The sequence below is a fragment of the Tachypleus tridentatus genome, chromosome 13, assembly GCF_004210375.1.
Source record: "Tachypleus tridentatus isolate NWPU-2018 chromosome 13, ASM421037v1, whole genome shotgun sequence".
Taxonomy (NCBI): Eukaryota; Metazoa; Arthropoda; class Merostomata; order Xiphosura; family Limulidae; genus Tachypleus; species Tachypleus tridentatus.
Window position 1 is genome coordinate 203,962,032 of NC_134837.1, and position 18,125 is coordinate 203,980,156.

The window sequence follows — 18,125 nt, forward strand, 5'->3', positions numbered from 1 at the left end:
GAATCAGTTGAAACAAACATAAGTTAGATGAAGCTCTCATCTTAATGAATCAGTTAAAACAAACATAAGTTAGATGAAGCTCTCATCTTAATGAATTAGTTAAAACAAACATAAGTTAGATGAAGCTGGCATCTTAATGAACTAGTTAAAACAAACAAAAGTTGGATGAAGCTCTCATCTTAATGAATCAGTTGAAACAAACATAAGTTAGATGAAGCTCTCATCTTAATGAATTAGTTAAAACAAACATAAGTTAGATGAAGCTGGCATCTTAATGAATTAGTTAAAACAAACATAAGTTAGATGAAGCTCTCATCTTAGTGAATTTGATAATCTTTTATTGCCATACTGAAATGAAGAAACATTGTTTTTATACATAGTACATAGTGTCTATAAATGTTTCTGACATAACAAAGAAAACATATTAATGTTAACCTAAGATAAGTGTATTAAGCAAAATACAAGTTTTAGAAATTTCATTAATTATTTAATTACTTTGTTTCATGTAATTAAGCAGTTTTGTACTTTGAAAAGTTGCCTGGATTAGAACATTGAACTTGTTTCTTTTTACAGTCATGGTGGTCAGCTTTTTTGAAAGATGGATTGTGATTTTCATATATATATATATATATATATATATGTGTGTGTGTGTGTGTATATATATATATATATTACTGTTGAAAGTTCTCAGCTTTATGGAGTTATCTCTTTTTGAAAGAAACCATATCTAGAAAAGCAGTATTTGGATTTGGATTCAGGGCATAAAAATACCCTGGTGGAATATTATTCCATGTATATTTGGGTATGATAGTTACCTAGGTATCTTTGTGAGTGAAATACAGGAACTCACAAACCGAATTAGGATGAGTTGAACAGTAGCTGGTCAAAACCAAGTTAGTCCACACGTACACTTGCCTACAGTTGTCACCTTAATCACATACCCTCTCCCAGGTAGACACAAATTATTATTATTTTGATGTTCATAATTTTAATGTGTGAAAATTTTAATAACATTGAAAGTTTGTAGTTTTTTCCTGAAATCTGATAAAACACTCCACAGAAGCACTCACTAGGTAAACACCTGTTATAATGTAAATGACAAGCCTGAAATAAATAAGGGCAGAGAAGAACTTTACACCACAATCAGTTTTATTTTTTCACTGATTGATCTTTAACAGCAGATAATTGATACAGATTAGTCGTAAAGAGAGTTGAAAAGTTTTTATTGAAAGAACATATTGATATACCTTTATATTTTAAGTATCCACAAAATTTTGAAAATATTTTTATCACATAAATTTTTACGGGAAGGATAAGCTTTGTATGGTATCCACTGTCAATGATATCATCAGACATAACATGTTAAGTATGAGGGAATTAGTTTGGTGTAGATCATATGTTCAGTTTCACATGATTTTTCTCCTGTGGACTTATCTTGTAAAGTAGTTTTACACAAAGATTAGTAACTTCTCATGACAAAATGTCGTTTCTAATCTACTAAGTGTGAAGTAAATCCCATTGTGACATCAACAAAAACTATTTTTATGGTGAACTTTTTCTCCGTGATATTTAGTTATAGCCTGCTGGGAACAGTAGACCCAGTGATGTGTAGTAAGAGCCTGCTGGGAATAGTAAACACTGATATTTAGTTAGAGTCTACTGGAAGAGTATACATAGTGATATTTAGTTAGAGCCTGCTTGGAACAGAAGACACATGGCACAGAAGTGCTGGAGAGGCAGAACAAAACCTGGGTAGCATCACTCATTGTAGCTATGATACTGTTCACAAATAACACAGGTTTCAGTTTATGTTGTTTTCAACTTGGTAAATTAAGTTTGGTTTTGTAAACAGAATGAAATATTTTAAATGTGATTTCAGCTGTAGTTGACTTCTTCTTTATACCTGCTAGTTTTATGTTAGACTCGTAACTAACCCTAAAAGTATTTATATTACCTCCTAAAAAGTAGTTATTAATGTCCATGATTGTTTATTAGTACTTGTTCTACATTGTTTTTGATGGGTGTTATACTGTATGAAATGTAATTGATGATTTCTAGACAAATGTTTAAATATGTGATTTTGATACTGTAAATCTCCACATAGTCACATAACACCATATTTCCTTTGAGTAATAAGGTTGCAGGAATTGTATTAGAATAGAGACAGAAATGATTTCTTTCTCCACCAAGTGGTTGCAAGAACATTGTATGTGTTGTTTTAACAGGCTTCTCACGAGCAAATGGGGGGCATTTTTATTAAAAAATAAACAAACAAAGCCTACTCAGTCTGGTTTTTCTTGATGTGAACTAAAAACGTTTTGAACATTTTTTTTTTATTTTACATCTTACTATTTGGACTGTGAAAAGTGATTTAAAGTGGTAAGGTGACTGAAATCCATCAAGAAATCTTGAGCTTAATGACCAATCACAAGAAGCACAGAATTCTCCAACTAACATTTAGTATTCAGGAACTGCTTAGTACCACTTTGGTAGTTGATACTGTGCAGCAACCTGAGTACAATATTATACCTGTACCTGCTTTCATTGCATGGCAGTCTGCTTATCCTACTGCTGACAATAGTGATGCTTCAATCTTCCTTACCAAATCACAGGTGAAAGTGTTCGTATCTCAGTTGAAAGTTAAACATAAAATGTTGATAGCAGAAGTATGGAAGGTTGCCAAAGGTAGACCTGAGTACTAGCTAATAGGGAGACCTGATGATGCTGTATTTCACTTAACAATTTTAAGTTAACAAAGAAAAACTTGTATCTAAAAGATACCTCCAAAACAGCCCACCCTCTGTGGGAGTTTCCAGATTAAACTTGCTTTTGTTGTTCAACAAATTGTACTGTAAAGGTAACCCTCTTTTAGATAAATCTAACTTTAAATAATTTTTTCCCAAACTGTAGGTAATAAGAATTTAGTTGCTGTTAACACAATGTCTCCAAAGATGTCTCTGATTCAGATGTTAATTTTGCTGGATTAGTTCATATTCCTCTTTATCTACATGATTGAAGTTTGTTTGAATTATTAAGTTACAGAAGAACGATGTCAGTAAACAAAGTTTGTTTCTACCCACAGTTCAGCTGATAACAATAAATATTTCTGTTACATTTTGGCTCAGTGCTCTTAATGAATGAAATTTTAATCTGCAATAGGTTGTGGTTGTAGATGTATAACTTGTGTAGATTTTAAAATTTTATTTTAATTTAATGAAGTTGTACTTATACTCTTTGTTGTGTTTAAACAGGAGCTTGAAATGAGAATAGAAACACAGAAACAAACACTTCAGGCACGAGATGAGAGTATAAAGAAACTTATGGAAATGTTACAAAACAAAGGTGTTGGTAAGTAAGGTACATAAACATAAGGTTAAGGTAAGAAAATGTATTTATCATTAAACACCTGATGTTTTGAGAAACGGTTGATTTGTATTTCATCATTTCATGAATTAGCTCTTTAAGTGATCTTGTTTAAGATTTTCTCAGCTTGTGTGACTAATCTACTGTCATCAACTAACATTTGGAACAGGATTGTTCTGTGTGCAACTTCATTCTCTGTATAACATTCTACTTTCTTAAAGTACTGTTACAAACAGGGAAACATTAAGAGGGGTATAAATAACGATGAAATAAAAAAGTGTAACAATCGTGGTTTGTTTGGTATGAAGTGTAACAATCGTGGTTTGTTTGGTATGAAGTGTAACAATCGTGGTTTGTTTGGTATGATATGAACTTCATACAAAGCTACATGAGGCTTGTCTGCACTAACCAAAAGATCAGATGAAGGCAGTTGGTCATCTTCAACTCTTGGGGTACTCTTTTACTGGTGAATAATATGATTAACCATCACATTATAATACTTCTACAGCTGAAAAGTCAAGCATGTTTGCTGGGATGAGGATTCAAACCCATGACTCTAAGATTGTGAGTTGAGCAGGTGGTTAACCTGGACAGTAGTTGTGTTGGGACATATCAAATAATGAGGTTATTACCAGTGTAAAAGAAAATTAGAGATTTAATAATAGTCATTTAATATTTTAAAAAATATAATCAATTAATAATAAAGTAATGTCTGGTCAGGAATATGTAAGTGAACATGTGCATGTGTGTGTTCTTCTCATAGCAGAGCCACCTCAAACTGTCTACTGTGTCCATTAAATCTATGATTTAGCATTGCAAATCCATAGGTTTATGACTTTTCTAACAAGGGACATGTAAAAATATAAAGTTCAAATACAAAATGAAACTAACACATAAAATATTAATTAGAAACCAGAAGAAGGAAAACCTAATGCATGAAGTTATTCATAATAATAATTTTAGATAAAGAAATAATATTAAATGGAATCATAAATACAAATGAAACAAGTACTTTCAGTAATATCTTGCACGTTGTGGTTTATCAAATTCCTAATCTAAGACCTCTCTCATTTATCTGTTTAACATTTCATTAGACTAACTACTTGACATTTGTTTTATATTATTAATGACAAACTTAGTATCTATATATATATATGTATACTACTAAGGGGATCCTGGTGTTCATGTCTTAAAGTCAAAATCATAATACATAATATACAACAGGATGTAATTTATCTACACTTCAGGTAAAAGAAAATACAGCTGAACCAAAAAGATAGCATAAAAATGGTTTAACCTAGAAAATCAAATAGGAATATTTACTTTTTAATTACTTTAATACAAATTTTAGAAATATTTAAAAATAATGTAATTTCCAGTGATGAATAGGTATTTCTACTGAAAAGCAAGCAATTATTATTTAAAATAATACTTGTAGCCATGACTACACAGATGTCTCAAAGATGAAGTTTAAGGATTAAGCTATTAAAGTCTATTATGATTCTATCTATATGTCTTCAACAGGTAAAATGCTAGATGAAGAAAGAATAGAGATGGAGAGACTGAAAACAAAACTTGCAGAAGAGCAAACTAAATCCAGCCACTTACAAAATTTGCTAGAAAGCAAAGACCGAGAGGTAGGAAAGGTAAGAAGGTTTGTTTGTTTGTTTTTAATTTAAACACAAAGCTACACAAGGGCTATTTGCACTAGCAGTCCCTAATTTAGCAGTGTAAGACCAGAGGGAAGGCAGCTAGTCATCACCACCCACCACCAACTCTTGGGCTTCTTTTTTACCAACAAATAGTGGGATTGACCATAATATTATCTTACCCCCAAGACTAAAAGGGCAGAGTATGTTTGGTTTGGTGGGGATTCAAACCCACAACCCTCAAATTACAAGTTGAATGCCTTAACACACCTGGCCACACTGGGCCAAGGTAAGAAGGAAAAATAGTTTACTTACATACATCCTGTCTAAGTACAAATATGGTTTTTGAGCTGGTAGTTCAAGGTAAGGAGAGGAAATAACTGTTATTATCAAGAAAAAGGAACAAATAGTTTGGTTTTAAAGAGATGAATGATAAATAGAATGTTAAAAAATAACAGGAAAGTACACAGAAGACAAAAGGTAAGTGAAGAGTTAAGTAGGTTAGTCCACATACATGTAGGAAGAATGAGAGCTGGAAGACACAGGAGTTAACTTATGGAATTAATCGCCACCGTCAGTTTGAGAATGTTTAGCACCTTACATTGAACATTATGTACATCATGCTCATGTAATGAACAGAAATTTGTTTAATTTGATCTGTATCCAATAATTTTGTTTATTAGAAAAGTAAAATTTTAATAAACTACCTAAGTTTTTAAAACTTTCATTAAATTTGTACAGAGAAAAAAACGTTTTTCTCATTTTATAAATTAGGATTTCTTTCATTAATCTTATGTTTAATTTTAATTTTTTTTTCTTTTATTGTCGTTTTTTAGAAAATTGTTACTCAGTTTTATTTACTTTATTTTGTACTTTTTACGTTTAAGTTTTAACATAAAATATAAAATGAAACATTAATAATTAAAAATTGAACACAAAGAGTAAATTTTGGGATTAGAAAAAAAGATAAATATTTGAATTAAACAAATTTCTGTTTCTTCTTGAGTTTGTAATGTTTTCTGAAAATTATTTCATCATTTAACTTATTTAATTATTTCTTTCTACTGATGTACTTTGAAAAACTTCTTCAGTTTTTAAATTCTCACCATAATGTACAGGATCAAGAAAAGTATAGTCCAAAGTTTAGTGAGTACCAACAAAAAACAAGTTCCATGGAAGCTACGAATTACATTAGTCAAAACAACTGTATCTCTACAATGGAAGCCATCATAGAGACAAAGGTATAATTTGTGGCTAAAAACATCTACAATGATTTAATGTTTTATGTTTATTACTTTAGGGACTAAAAATATCTAAATTAAGACAAGAAGAACAGATGTTAAAGATGACATTTTATTACCAATGCATTCAACCTCTATCAGTAGTCACAGAAGAATACAGAAAACATGAAAAACTAAATGTCTAAAATTTATGAAAATAGATTGTTTGTCACCACCACTGTTTAAATCAGAGTTCACTTTCTAAACTAATGAAGAAATGTTCATGTATGTTAATATTTCAGTTTCCTAACATAGTTCTAAATGACTTTGTTTATTACTTCCATCACTCTAATTCATAGTTTATGTGTAAGGACGTACATTCTAAGTAAATAAAGTTGGTTCACTCTAACTCACAGTTTAAGTGTAAGGACATACATTCTAATTAAATAAACTTGGTTCACTCTAACTCATTGTTGTAAGTTTAAAGACATTCATTTTACTTCAGTAATACAGGTTCACATGATTCTGGGAATAAAGATGTAAATTTTAGGTAAATAATCTCTCTTTTACTTTTTAATTCTTTTTTCAGTTATCCACAATACAAACTGTAAAAGTTCAAAGGGATTTCTCAGTTAAATAATTTCAGTAATCCATCAGGAAATATGTTAATCTCTGTCCTTTAATCAGATCTGTGCTTTTATGTACTTTATTGTAGAAATTGCTCAGAAAAAAAGGACTATAATGCATGATCTTAAATAAACAGTTGTTTTTCCTTCAAAAATTATTTCTAGAATATTCTGGTTTTATAAGAAGGACTAATATAACATTATTAACATGATTTTTATATCTTTAGTTTGTCAGATTGTTTATATTTTTAATATAATTTGCAGTTACATATTCTGCATAAGAATGAAAACAAATCATTGTTCTTAAGATATTTCTCTTACTTCTTATGTTAATTCAACTCAATTCTTGTTCATTGCTGACAATACTTAGTGGCTTGCTTGTTCTGTTGCAGTAATTTACATATTCTGTTTATTTTCTGTGTTTTCTCATTGTTTTACTTACCTTTCAACTTACATCTTCCCAATCACTTCAAAGATTCTTCTTGGCATTTTTATCACCTAAACACATCATACAATAATTGAAAAGTAATGTTAGTTACAGCTGGTAGATAATATAAAAAAGTAACATAACACATGGTAACTACTACAACAAGTAACATAACTAATAACAGCTAATAAAACAAGAAACATAACGCATAGGTAGGTAGGTATTTCATGTTCATTGGTACAAAGCTACTAGGCTATCTGTGCCAAACAAGATGTAGTATATTATAAGAGTATATGGAAATTAAGGTTAAAATATGTAAAATTAAGACCTGTCAGGAAGACTGAAGCATTAAGTTCAAACTTGCTGTTAGTCACCTGAAGTTGGCTTTTCCAGTCCTGGGTTCAGGTCAAAATAAAAATAAAGAGCTGTAAAAGAAATCATGCTAAAACCATAAATAGTCCAATAGAAATCTTAAATTAAATTAAAAAGACCAATGGCTCTTAAAAATATTAAAACATGAGTGAAGTGGGCAGTATCACCTATGACATTGGCTAATGTCAAGGGCAAACTTACCTTAAAAATATGTTTAAAATGGTGTCGTCGTTCTTGGTTGTAACAATGGCATGATAATAAAATATGTACGATTGGGACCTGAGTGCCACACTGACCACACATTGGTGCATCAATACCAGATAAAAGGAAGTGGTTTATTAAAAAACTGTGACCAATGTGTAGCCTAGCCAAAACAACTTCCTCCCATCGATATTTGCAGAAACATGGTGGTTAAAGAGCTAAAGAAGGCTTAATTTGAAAAGGCTTATTATTTCGTTGCTCACTCCAAGTCGACTTCCAACTAGTGTAAAGTCGGGTTTTGATAACTAGACCATAGTCCATGTATGGAACAGGTACGGTGGTGATAGAGCCAGAGCAGACGTACTTTGCCACTCTGTCAGCTAGCTCATTCCATCAAATACCAATGTGACCTGGTGTACAAAAAAACTGGACAGAGATAAATAATAGAGAGATGGGCCAGTTTGTTTTGGATATTGATAAGAATATGGTAGTAACTAACATGGAATGATGTAGGGCCAGTAGACAGTTGATTGAATCAGTATAGATCATACAATTCATATATTACATAGTTTTGGTATGATTCAGGGCAAGAAAAATGGAATACAATTTAGCAGTGAACACAGAAACTGTAGAAGGGATTCTGTGTGCTACAACTTAACTGTAACAAACCACAGCAGAACCTACAGAGTCACCTGATTTTGAACCATTTGTATATTTGGGAATGGGTGGATCGTTTGAAAGATGTTCAGCAAATAAAAAGTGATATTTCCAATCAGGAGTATTTGCCTTCCTGAGATGACTCAAAGACAGGTCACAGCTGGGGATAGTAATTAGCCATGGGGAAAGAGGCTGATCTGTGGATACTGCTATACTATTCAAAAATATATCCAATTTTGCTGATTATGCCTGAATATGAAGGCTAAAAGGAATAATGGCAGATTTTCTATCATAGACAAGTGTGGCCCACTGAGGATGGAAAACACAACCCCAAATAGGATGCTGTGGTAAAGATCAAAGTTTGGAAGCATACATGAGAGACAGTTGCAAACAGCAGATATACAGAGGGGGTTCATGGGACTTCACATACAAACTTTGGACTGGAGAAGTACAAAAGGCCCCAGTGCAAAGCTGAAGCCCCTGATGGTGAATAGGATCCAGCATTTTCAGTGCTGAGGTCCTGGCAGAACCATAAACCATAGACCCATAGTCAAGTTTGGATCAGATAAGGGCACAATAAGTTTTAAGCATGGAGTATCAATCTGCTCCCCAAGAGGTGGAAGAAAGGACATGGAGGATGTTCAGTGCTCTTATACATTTGACATGAAGTTGCTTTATATGGGAAATAAGTTTAATTTACAGTCAAATAAAAGACTTAAGAACTTTACCTCAGGGAAGAAAGGAAGTGCAGCATCATCAATACGAAGTTCTGGATCTGGTGGCAGAAATGTACACAAACAGTTTTAGAGAGAGAAAGTTGAAAACCATTTGCTGTGGTATACTTAATTATATGATTGATTGCAGTTTGTAGCTGTTGCTCAATAAACCTCATGTTTGATGACTGACATGAGATGTGAAAGTCATCATCAAAAAGACCATTTGCAATTGTAGGGATTGGTTGTTCACTGATGGCATTAATCTTTAGAATGAAGTGTGATACTCAGAACACAGCCCTGAGGGACTCCACATTCTTATGGTAAAAATGTTGAGCCAACACGGACCTGAAATCAGTGGTTCATTAAAAAATGCTAAATAAAAAGTAGCAAGTTGCCATGCAATCCATATGAGTGAAGGTCTTGCAAGATGCAAGTGCCTATGTTGTATCATAAGCTTTCTGAAAATAAAAATATAGAAACAAGATGTTGTTGATTCAAAAAGACGAATTAAGTGTTCTTTTGGGAGTGTTGTCTTTGGAATCCACACTCAGTAGGTGAGAGAAGGCTGTTTGATTCAAGAAACCAAACAAGACGAGCATTAATCATTCTCCCTAAGGTCTTATTTAGACAACTTGTCAAAGCAATTGGATGGTAATTGGAAGGAACCTTTAGATCCTTCCCAGGTTTAAAAATAGGAAGTACAATAGCCTGGCACCAAGCATCAGGAAAGACATTCTCCTGCCATATCTGGTTAAAGACAGCCAGGAGAATAGTAAGAGAGGCAGGAGAAAGGTGGCATAGCATCTCATAATGTATATCATCAGGTCCAACTGATGTATTGCCAAACCGATGAAGTGTAAGTTTGAGTTTCACCATTGCAAAAGGGCGGTTGCAGTCATATGGATGATTAGTTGAAAAGGAAAGAGGCAGATCTTCAATTCGTGTTTTAATAGCTAAGAAGGAAGGGGTTGAGTTTGAAGAGCTAGATACATGAGAGAAACATTCACCAAAAGTATTGGCAATGCTCTGAGCATCAGGAACTTCATGGACATTTAATATTAAGATAGAGAGAGGGGCAGAAGTATACCGTCCACTCACCTACCGGATCTTGTCCCATATGACCTTTGAACTGGTGGTTGAAGCAATGCTGGGGATATATTTAATCCAAGATTCCTTCTGGCTTAGACATCTAACTCACTGAGCATGTGCATGGGCTTGCTGAAATGCATAAAATTTATCCCAAGCACATTTCTGAGCTTTTAGTGTCATATATCAAGCAGAATTCCACCATGGGCGATTATGCCGTGGGAAAGATGTTGAGGTTTTGGGGATGCACTGAGCAGCTGCTTGGACAATACACTTAGTTACTGCTGTTACACAATTATCTATTGATGATTTACATAAGATGGCAAGATTAAATTCCAAGAAAGCAGTGACAGAGGACCAGTTGGTCTGGTCCAACTTCCACTGAAGCACACAGGTCAGGTGGCACTGTCCACAGCCAATTTCCTTAATATGATAAGAAAATGATTACTACCCCATGGATTGATGTCAACCTCCAGAACAAGTGAAAAGCAGAGGGGAGCAAATTGAAAGATCTATAGCAGTAAATGACTGACTGGATGCATAGAAATAAGTGTAAGAGCCAGTATTGAAGAGAGATATATTGTGATTCAGGAGCATATGCTCTATAGCATGACCCATCACATCAATACTAGAACCACACCAGAGGGGATTATGCCCATTAAGATCATCCAAAATTAAATTAAAAGAGGGTTGGCAGTTGCTCAATGAGGGCATCAAGGTCTGATTGATTGTAACTTTTTCCAGGGGTAAGGTACAGAGCAAACAGTGATGGTACGACCCGAGGAGATATGGGTGGCTACAGCCTCCAAGGGAGTATTCAATGACAAGGACTGGGTGAGCACATGTTGATCAACCAGCAGTACTACTACCACATGTCCTTGTCCTGCACATGACCTGTCATTTCAGTATAAGGAGGATTGTCGAATTGTGACTGCATTAGTTAGTTTAAAAATGTTTCCTGTAAAGAAAGACATTTGGGATGATAAAAGTCAATAAAATTCTTGATGTCATTCACATTTGATTGAAAACCTTGACAGTTCCATTGGATTAGTGTGGCCATTTGTCTTTATTTTGGAGGGGAATATGGCATGGAGACCTTCTACTTGCGACCGCATTTCTTTTCTTTACTGGATGCAGGTCTGTTACCCTCTATTGACCCTGCTTTGGATCGAGTAGGCAGGTCAGTGTTTGTAAGCATATGTTCCAGTGATTGAGGGTGTGAACAAATAGTTTGTTTAATTTTTTGGTTATCAAGAGAGGAACACTCCATGGAAACACCTGGGCTTGAACAAGGTGAAGTTGGGCAATGACTGGAAGATGTGGTAGGGACAGAGATAGAAGTAGATATTGATTCATTAGCTTTGTTGATTTTGGAGGGCACTAGATTAAGATGCACTGTTAACGATTCTGTAGGAGGCACAGAAAGGTCTGTCTGGACTCCTAGTGTAGATGTGGAATATATTACAGCAGCATAAGTCTGAGATGGAATAGGGAATGGTAATTTTCTAGCCTCTGGGTAAATAACATTGTGAACTGTCTTTAGACATTGTACTTCTTTGTCTTCTACCCATTCAGGGCAAGGAGTAAAAAAGCAAGGATGTGGACCATTACAATTAACACAATGTGGTTACAGTTGGCATTCAAAACCATCATGGTCTTTACCAGCATAATGGGAACATGTCAAGGAACCATAGCAAGATGTTTTCAAATGACCAAATCATTGACAATGAAAACATCTAACAAGGTTAGGAATATAAGGCCACACCTTACAATTCAGATATCCTGCCTTGATTGTGGTAGGAGGACTTGATGTTGTAAATGTTAATATTAGAACATTTATCAGCTCCATAACCCTGTCTCTGGGAGTAAAAATTTGGCTCACAACTATAACACCTTAGCTGGTGAAACCTGTGAAGATCTCTGACTTAGGAATGGTCTTTAAATCCCTCTTAACTATAACTCCTCTGGAAGAATTAAAAGTATAGGATGTTTGGAAAGTCACTGTGCACTTATATATTTATTAACAAACAAAACTGCACAGTGACTTTCCAAACATCCTGTAGAATGAGGAGTAACCTCAACGGGTATTCCCCATGGCCTTTGACTTCAAGAGAACTTTGGAATTTTGTGATGAAGATGTTTCCACTAAAATGCCCCAGACTAACTTTTTTTACCACTTTAGGAGAGCCAGCAATACTTTCCAAACCCTTCTGAATAGAAAATGGAGACATGTGCCCTAAGGGTTTTTCAGTTAAAGAATGTATAATTAAAAATCACGGGATAAATTAAAGTTGTGAGTTTGCCCGCACAGAGTCATCAATGTATGGTCTTTTGCCAGTAGTCAGATTTTTGTCTATGTTGTCATGCTTGTTTATTTTTTTGATAGGTATCCATAATAAAAACGAATATTTCAGTGCCCACTAACCCCACCCACCATGGAACCCTACGAAGGGATGCACTACAGTGACAGATAAGGTCACTGCAGTGACACCTCACCACGTACTGGAATCCACATCAAGGAGAAGATAGCACATAACAGCTAATAAAAAAGTAACATAACACATGGTAAATAATACAATAAGTAACAAAACATAACACATAACAGCTAATACAACAAGAAACATAACACATGGTAACTAATACAACAAGTAAAACAACACAAACAGCTAATACAATAAGAAACATAACACATTATAGCTAATAAAACAAGTAACACAACACATAACAGCTAATACAATAAGAAACATAACACATTATAGCTAATAAAACAAGTAACACATAATAGCGAATAAAACAAGTAGCACATAATAGCAAATAAAACAAGTAACATAACACCTAACAGGTAATAAAACAAGTAATATGACATTTAACAGCTAATAAAAAACACAATGCATAACAGCTAAAAAACAAGTAACATGACATGTAACAGGTAATAAAACAAGTAATATGACACATAACAGCTAATGAAACAAAAAACACAATGCATAACAGCTAAAAAACAAGAAACATAACACTTAGCAGCTAATAACACAAAATATAACACATAATAGCTAATAAAACAAGTAACATAACATAACAGCTAATAACAAAAGTAACAACACAACAACTAATACAACAAGTAACACAACATCTAATAACACAAGAAATATAACATGTAACAGCTAAAAAACAAGAAACATAACAGCTAATAACAAAAGTGAAAACATATGGAAACTAAAATAACAAGTAACAGTTAATAAAACAAGTAATATAACACATAACTGCTAATACAACAAGAAACATAACATATAACAGCTAATAAGATGAGTAACATCACAAATAACAGCTAATACAACAAGAAACAACACATAACAGCTAATAAAACAAGAAACATAACAGCTAATAACACAAGAAACATAATGTATAACAGCTAATACAACAAGTAACATAACATCTAATAACACAAGAAATATAACACAACAGCTAATAACACAAAATATAACACCTGACAGCTAATAAAACAAGAAACATAAAGCATAACAGCTGATAAAACAAGAAACATAAGATATAATAACTAATAAAACATAACATATCACATATCAGCTAATAAAACAAGAAATATAACACAACAGCTAATGAAACAGGAAATATAACAGCTAATAAAACGAAAACATGAGATATAAAAGCTAATAAAACAAGTAACATAACACATAACAGCTAATAAAACAAGAAACATATCACATATCAGCCAATAAAACAAGAAACATAACATATAACAGCTAATAATACAGATAATAATATAAGAAATGTAACAGCTAATTATACAGGAAACGTAACAGCTAATAAAACAAATAACATAAGATATAACAGCTATTAAAACAAGTAACACAACAGCTAATGAAACAGGAAACATAACAGCTAATAAAACAAAAACATAAGGTATAAAAGCTAAAACAACAAGAAACATAACACATGGCATTTGATAACACAAAACATAACAGCTGATAAAACAAATAACATAACAGCTAATAACACAAGTAACATAACATATAAAACTAATAAAACAAGAAACAACTTATAAAACAAGTAACATACAGATAACAGCTAATAACACAAGTAACAACACATAAAGCTAAAAAACAAGAAACATAACACATAACTGCTAATACAACAAGAAACATAACATATAACAGCTAATAAGACAAGTAACATAAATAGCAGCTGATACAACAGGAAACAACACATAACAGCTAATAAAACAAGAAACATAACTAATAAAACAAGTAACATACAGATAACAGCTAATAACACAAGTAACAAAACATAAAGCTAATAAAACAAGAAAAATAACACATAACAGCTAATAACAAAAGTAACATGACATATGGCAACTAAACTAACAAGTAAGAAAACACATAACAGTTAATAAAACAAGTACCATAACACATAACTGCTAATACAACAAGAAACATAACATATAACAGCTAATAAGACAAGTAACATAACAAATAACAGCTAATACAACAAGAAACAACACATAACAGCTAATAAAACAAGAAATATATCACGTAACAGCTTATAAAACAAGAAACATAAGACATAACACCTGGTAAAATAAGTAACATAACACGTAACAGTTAATAAAACCAGTAACATAACAGCTAATAAAACAAGTATCATAACAGCTAATGAAACAGGAAACGTAACACATAACAGCTAATAAAACAAATAACATAAACATATAAAAGCTAATACAACAAGAAGCATAACACATAACAGCTAATAAAACAAGAAACATAACACATGGTAACTAATATAACAAGTAACAAAACATAACAGTTAATAAAACAAGTAACATTACACACAGTATTTAATAAAACAAGTAACATAACATACACAAGCCAATAAAACAAATAATGTGACACATATTAGCTAATAAAACAACCTAACACAATAAATAAAAAAACAAGTAATGTGACACACTGTAGCTAATGTAGTTTGTAACATGATACATATTAATTTAAAAGACAAATATAATTGATCAGTTATTACAACAATGCATGGACCAAACAATAATAAACAATGCAGAAACATCACAATTTACAGAACATCAGATTATTTTGTTGGCAGAATTTACAGAACATCAGTTTGTCAGCACTGCATTGGATAGATTTTGGTTTTCATTGGCTTTCTTTTCTGTATTTTAAAACTACAGTAATGAGCACTTACTCTCGGTTTATACTTCTGATAGGTATGTTACTGTTTACATATATAAGTGTGTACATATAATCAGGATGTTAGTAGGTAAGTTTAGCTTTTACACATGCAAATGTGTATGTATAATTAGGATATCAGTGAGTAAGTTTAACCTTTAGAAATGTAAGCATGTGCATATAAACAAGACATCAGTGGGTAAGTTTAACCTTTACAAATGAAGTGTGTATATATAACCAAGATGTCAGTGGGTAAGTTTAAACTTTACAAATGAAGTGTGTACATGTAATTAGGATGCCAGAATAATTGCATTAGAAGGGGAGATTGAAGTTCTTGAACAAGAACTAGCTAACATGAAAAAAGTTGGCCTGGCAAGTGACAGTATGAAGTCAACAGGCCTCCAGGAAAATGTTGAAGTTCTTCGTCAATCTGAAAAGAACTAAGAGAGAAAGTGAGTTTCTAGCAAGTTATTAAAACAAAAATAGTAGTTATGAAGGTAAGAAAGCCCTACAATAATTAAGGCAGATAACTTAGTTAGAGTATAATAAAAATATTTCTTCTGTGAAAAAATAAAAGAGAATTATTTCACAGAAGTTATGATTTATAAGCTAGAATGAAATGAAATGTTTGTCGCTGAATGAAGGTTCTCTATTAGAATTATAAGTTTTGTGAGAATATAAAATCAAATATATGGCAACTGTGTATGAAATAAAGTAAACACAGACACTGAAATACAGTTATAGATCTTTGTTTTCAAAAAATTTAGTGATAAAATAGTAACTATTGTAAAAACACCAAAAAGCCTCTAATGTCTTTCTGAAAAATATTATAGCCTCACTTACTTAGTCTATACACTTCAGGTATATAGTTTAATATTTTTCATCATTATCAGATAGATGCCAAGGTTATTTTTATAAACAGTTTAATATAATCTTATCAAAACTAAATTATCTAACAGTTTTTATTACCAGTGTATCAAGTATTTTATGAAAATATTTATACTATATTTTGATAATGTTTGGTAGAGTATGAAACATCAACATTTTGCATTAGTAATGTCTTTTATGATTGGTAAAACATATTAATGTAAGACAGTAGTAACTATAATTTGTGTCACTTAAAACACTAGTAACTATAACTTATGCTACTGAGGACACTAGTAACTATAATTTGTACACTGAAGACACTAGTAACTATAAGTTATATCACTGAAGACATTAGTAACTGTAAGTTATATCATGGAAGACATTAGTGATTATAAGTTATATCATCAAGACACTAATAACAATAAGTTATGTCATTCAAGACACAAGTAACTATAAGTTGTGTCACTGAAGACACTAGTAACTATATGTTATATCATAGAACACACTAGTAACTATAAGTTATGTCACTGAAGATACTAGTAACTATATGTTATATTATAGAACACACTGGTAACTATAAGTTATATCATTGAAGATATTAGTAACTAAAGGTTATATAATTATAGACTAGTAACTATAAGATATATCACTGAAGTCATCAGCAACTATAAGGTGTATCATGAAGACACTAGTAACTATAAGTTGTATCATGAAGACATTAGTAACTATAAAGTATATAACTGAAGATACTAGTAACTATAAGTTGTGTCACTGAAGATACTAGTAACTATAAGTTATATCACTGAAGATATTAGTAAATATAAATTATACCATTGAAAACACTAGTAACTATAAGTTGTGTCACTGAAGATGCTAGTAAGTATGTTATATTATTAATACACTACTAACTATAAGTGACATCATTAATGCAGTAGTAACTACAATTCATATCATTAATACACTACTAACTATAAGTTGTATCATTGAATACATTCCTAATAATAAGATATATCATTGAAGACATAAGTAACTAAAAGTGATATAACTGAAGACTAGTAACTATGAGTTATAACATTTAAGACATTAGTAAGTATAAATTACATCATTCATACACTACTAACTATAAGTTATATCATTAGTACACTAGTAACTACAATTTAATTCACTAATACAGTAGTAACTACAATTTATATCATTAATACACTAGTAAATATAAGTTATATCATTAAGACACTAGTAACTATAAGTTGTGTCACTGAAGACACTAGTGGCTATAAGCTGTGTCACTGAAGACACAAGTAGCTATAAGTTGTGTCACTGAAGAAATTAGTGACTATAAGTTGTGTCACTGAACACACTAGTAAGTATCAGTTATAACTGTGATGACACTACTAACTATAAATTAAATCAGTAATACACTAGTAACTGTAGGTTCTGTAACTGAACACACTAGTAACTATAAGCTGTGTCATTGAAGACACTAATAACTGTAAGTATTGATTGAGGACACAAGTAACTATAAGTTATATCATTGATAACATTAGTAACTGTAAGTGATATAACTATATATTAGTTATATCATTGACGACACGAGTAACTCTAAGTTATAAAACTTTATTAATACACTAGTAAATATAAGTTATATCATAAATACATTATTAACTATAAGTTATGTCATTGAAGACACAAGTAACTACAGTCATGTGAAAAAGTTAGTGCACCCTATGAAAACCTGTGTATTTTTGTAAC

At 32.0% G+C, this 18,125-nt stretch overlaps 1 protein-coding gene across 1 annotated transcript in view; it reads left to right on the top strand.

Moving 5' to 3' along the window:
- LOC143236441 (uncharacterized) overlaps positions 1 to 18,125 on the top strand; it is a 73,487-nt gene that overhangs the window by 25,152 nt on the left and 30,210 nt on the right. The window contains exons 3-6 of the mRNA XM_076474700.1: positions 3,252 to 3,348; positions 4,888 to 5,009; positions 6,131 to 6,253; positions 15,804 to 15,950. Coding sequence (XP_076330815.1) covers positions 3,252 to 3,348; positions 4,888 to 5,009; positions 6,131 to 6,253; positions 15,804 to 15,950 — 489 coding nt within the window. The remainder of the gene's footprint in view (positions 1 to 3,251; positions 3,349 to 4,887; positions 5,010 to 6,130; positions 6,254 to 15,803; positions 15,951 to 18,125) is intronic.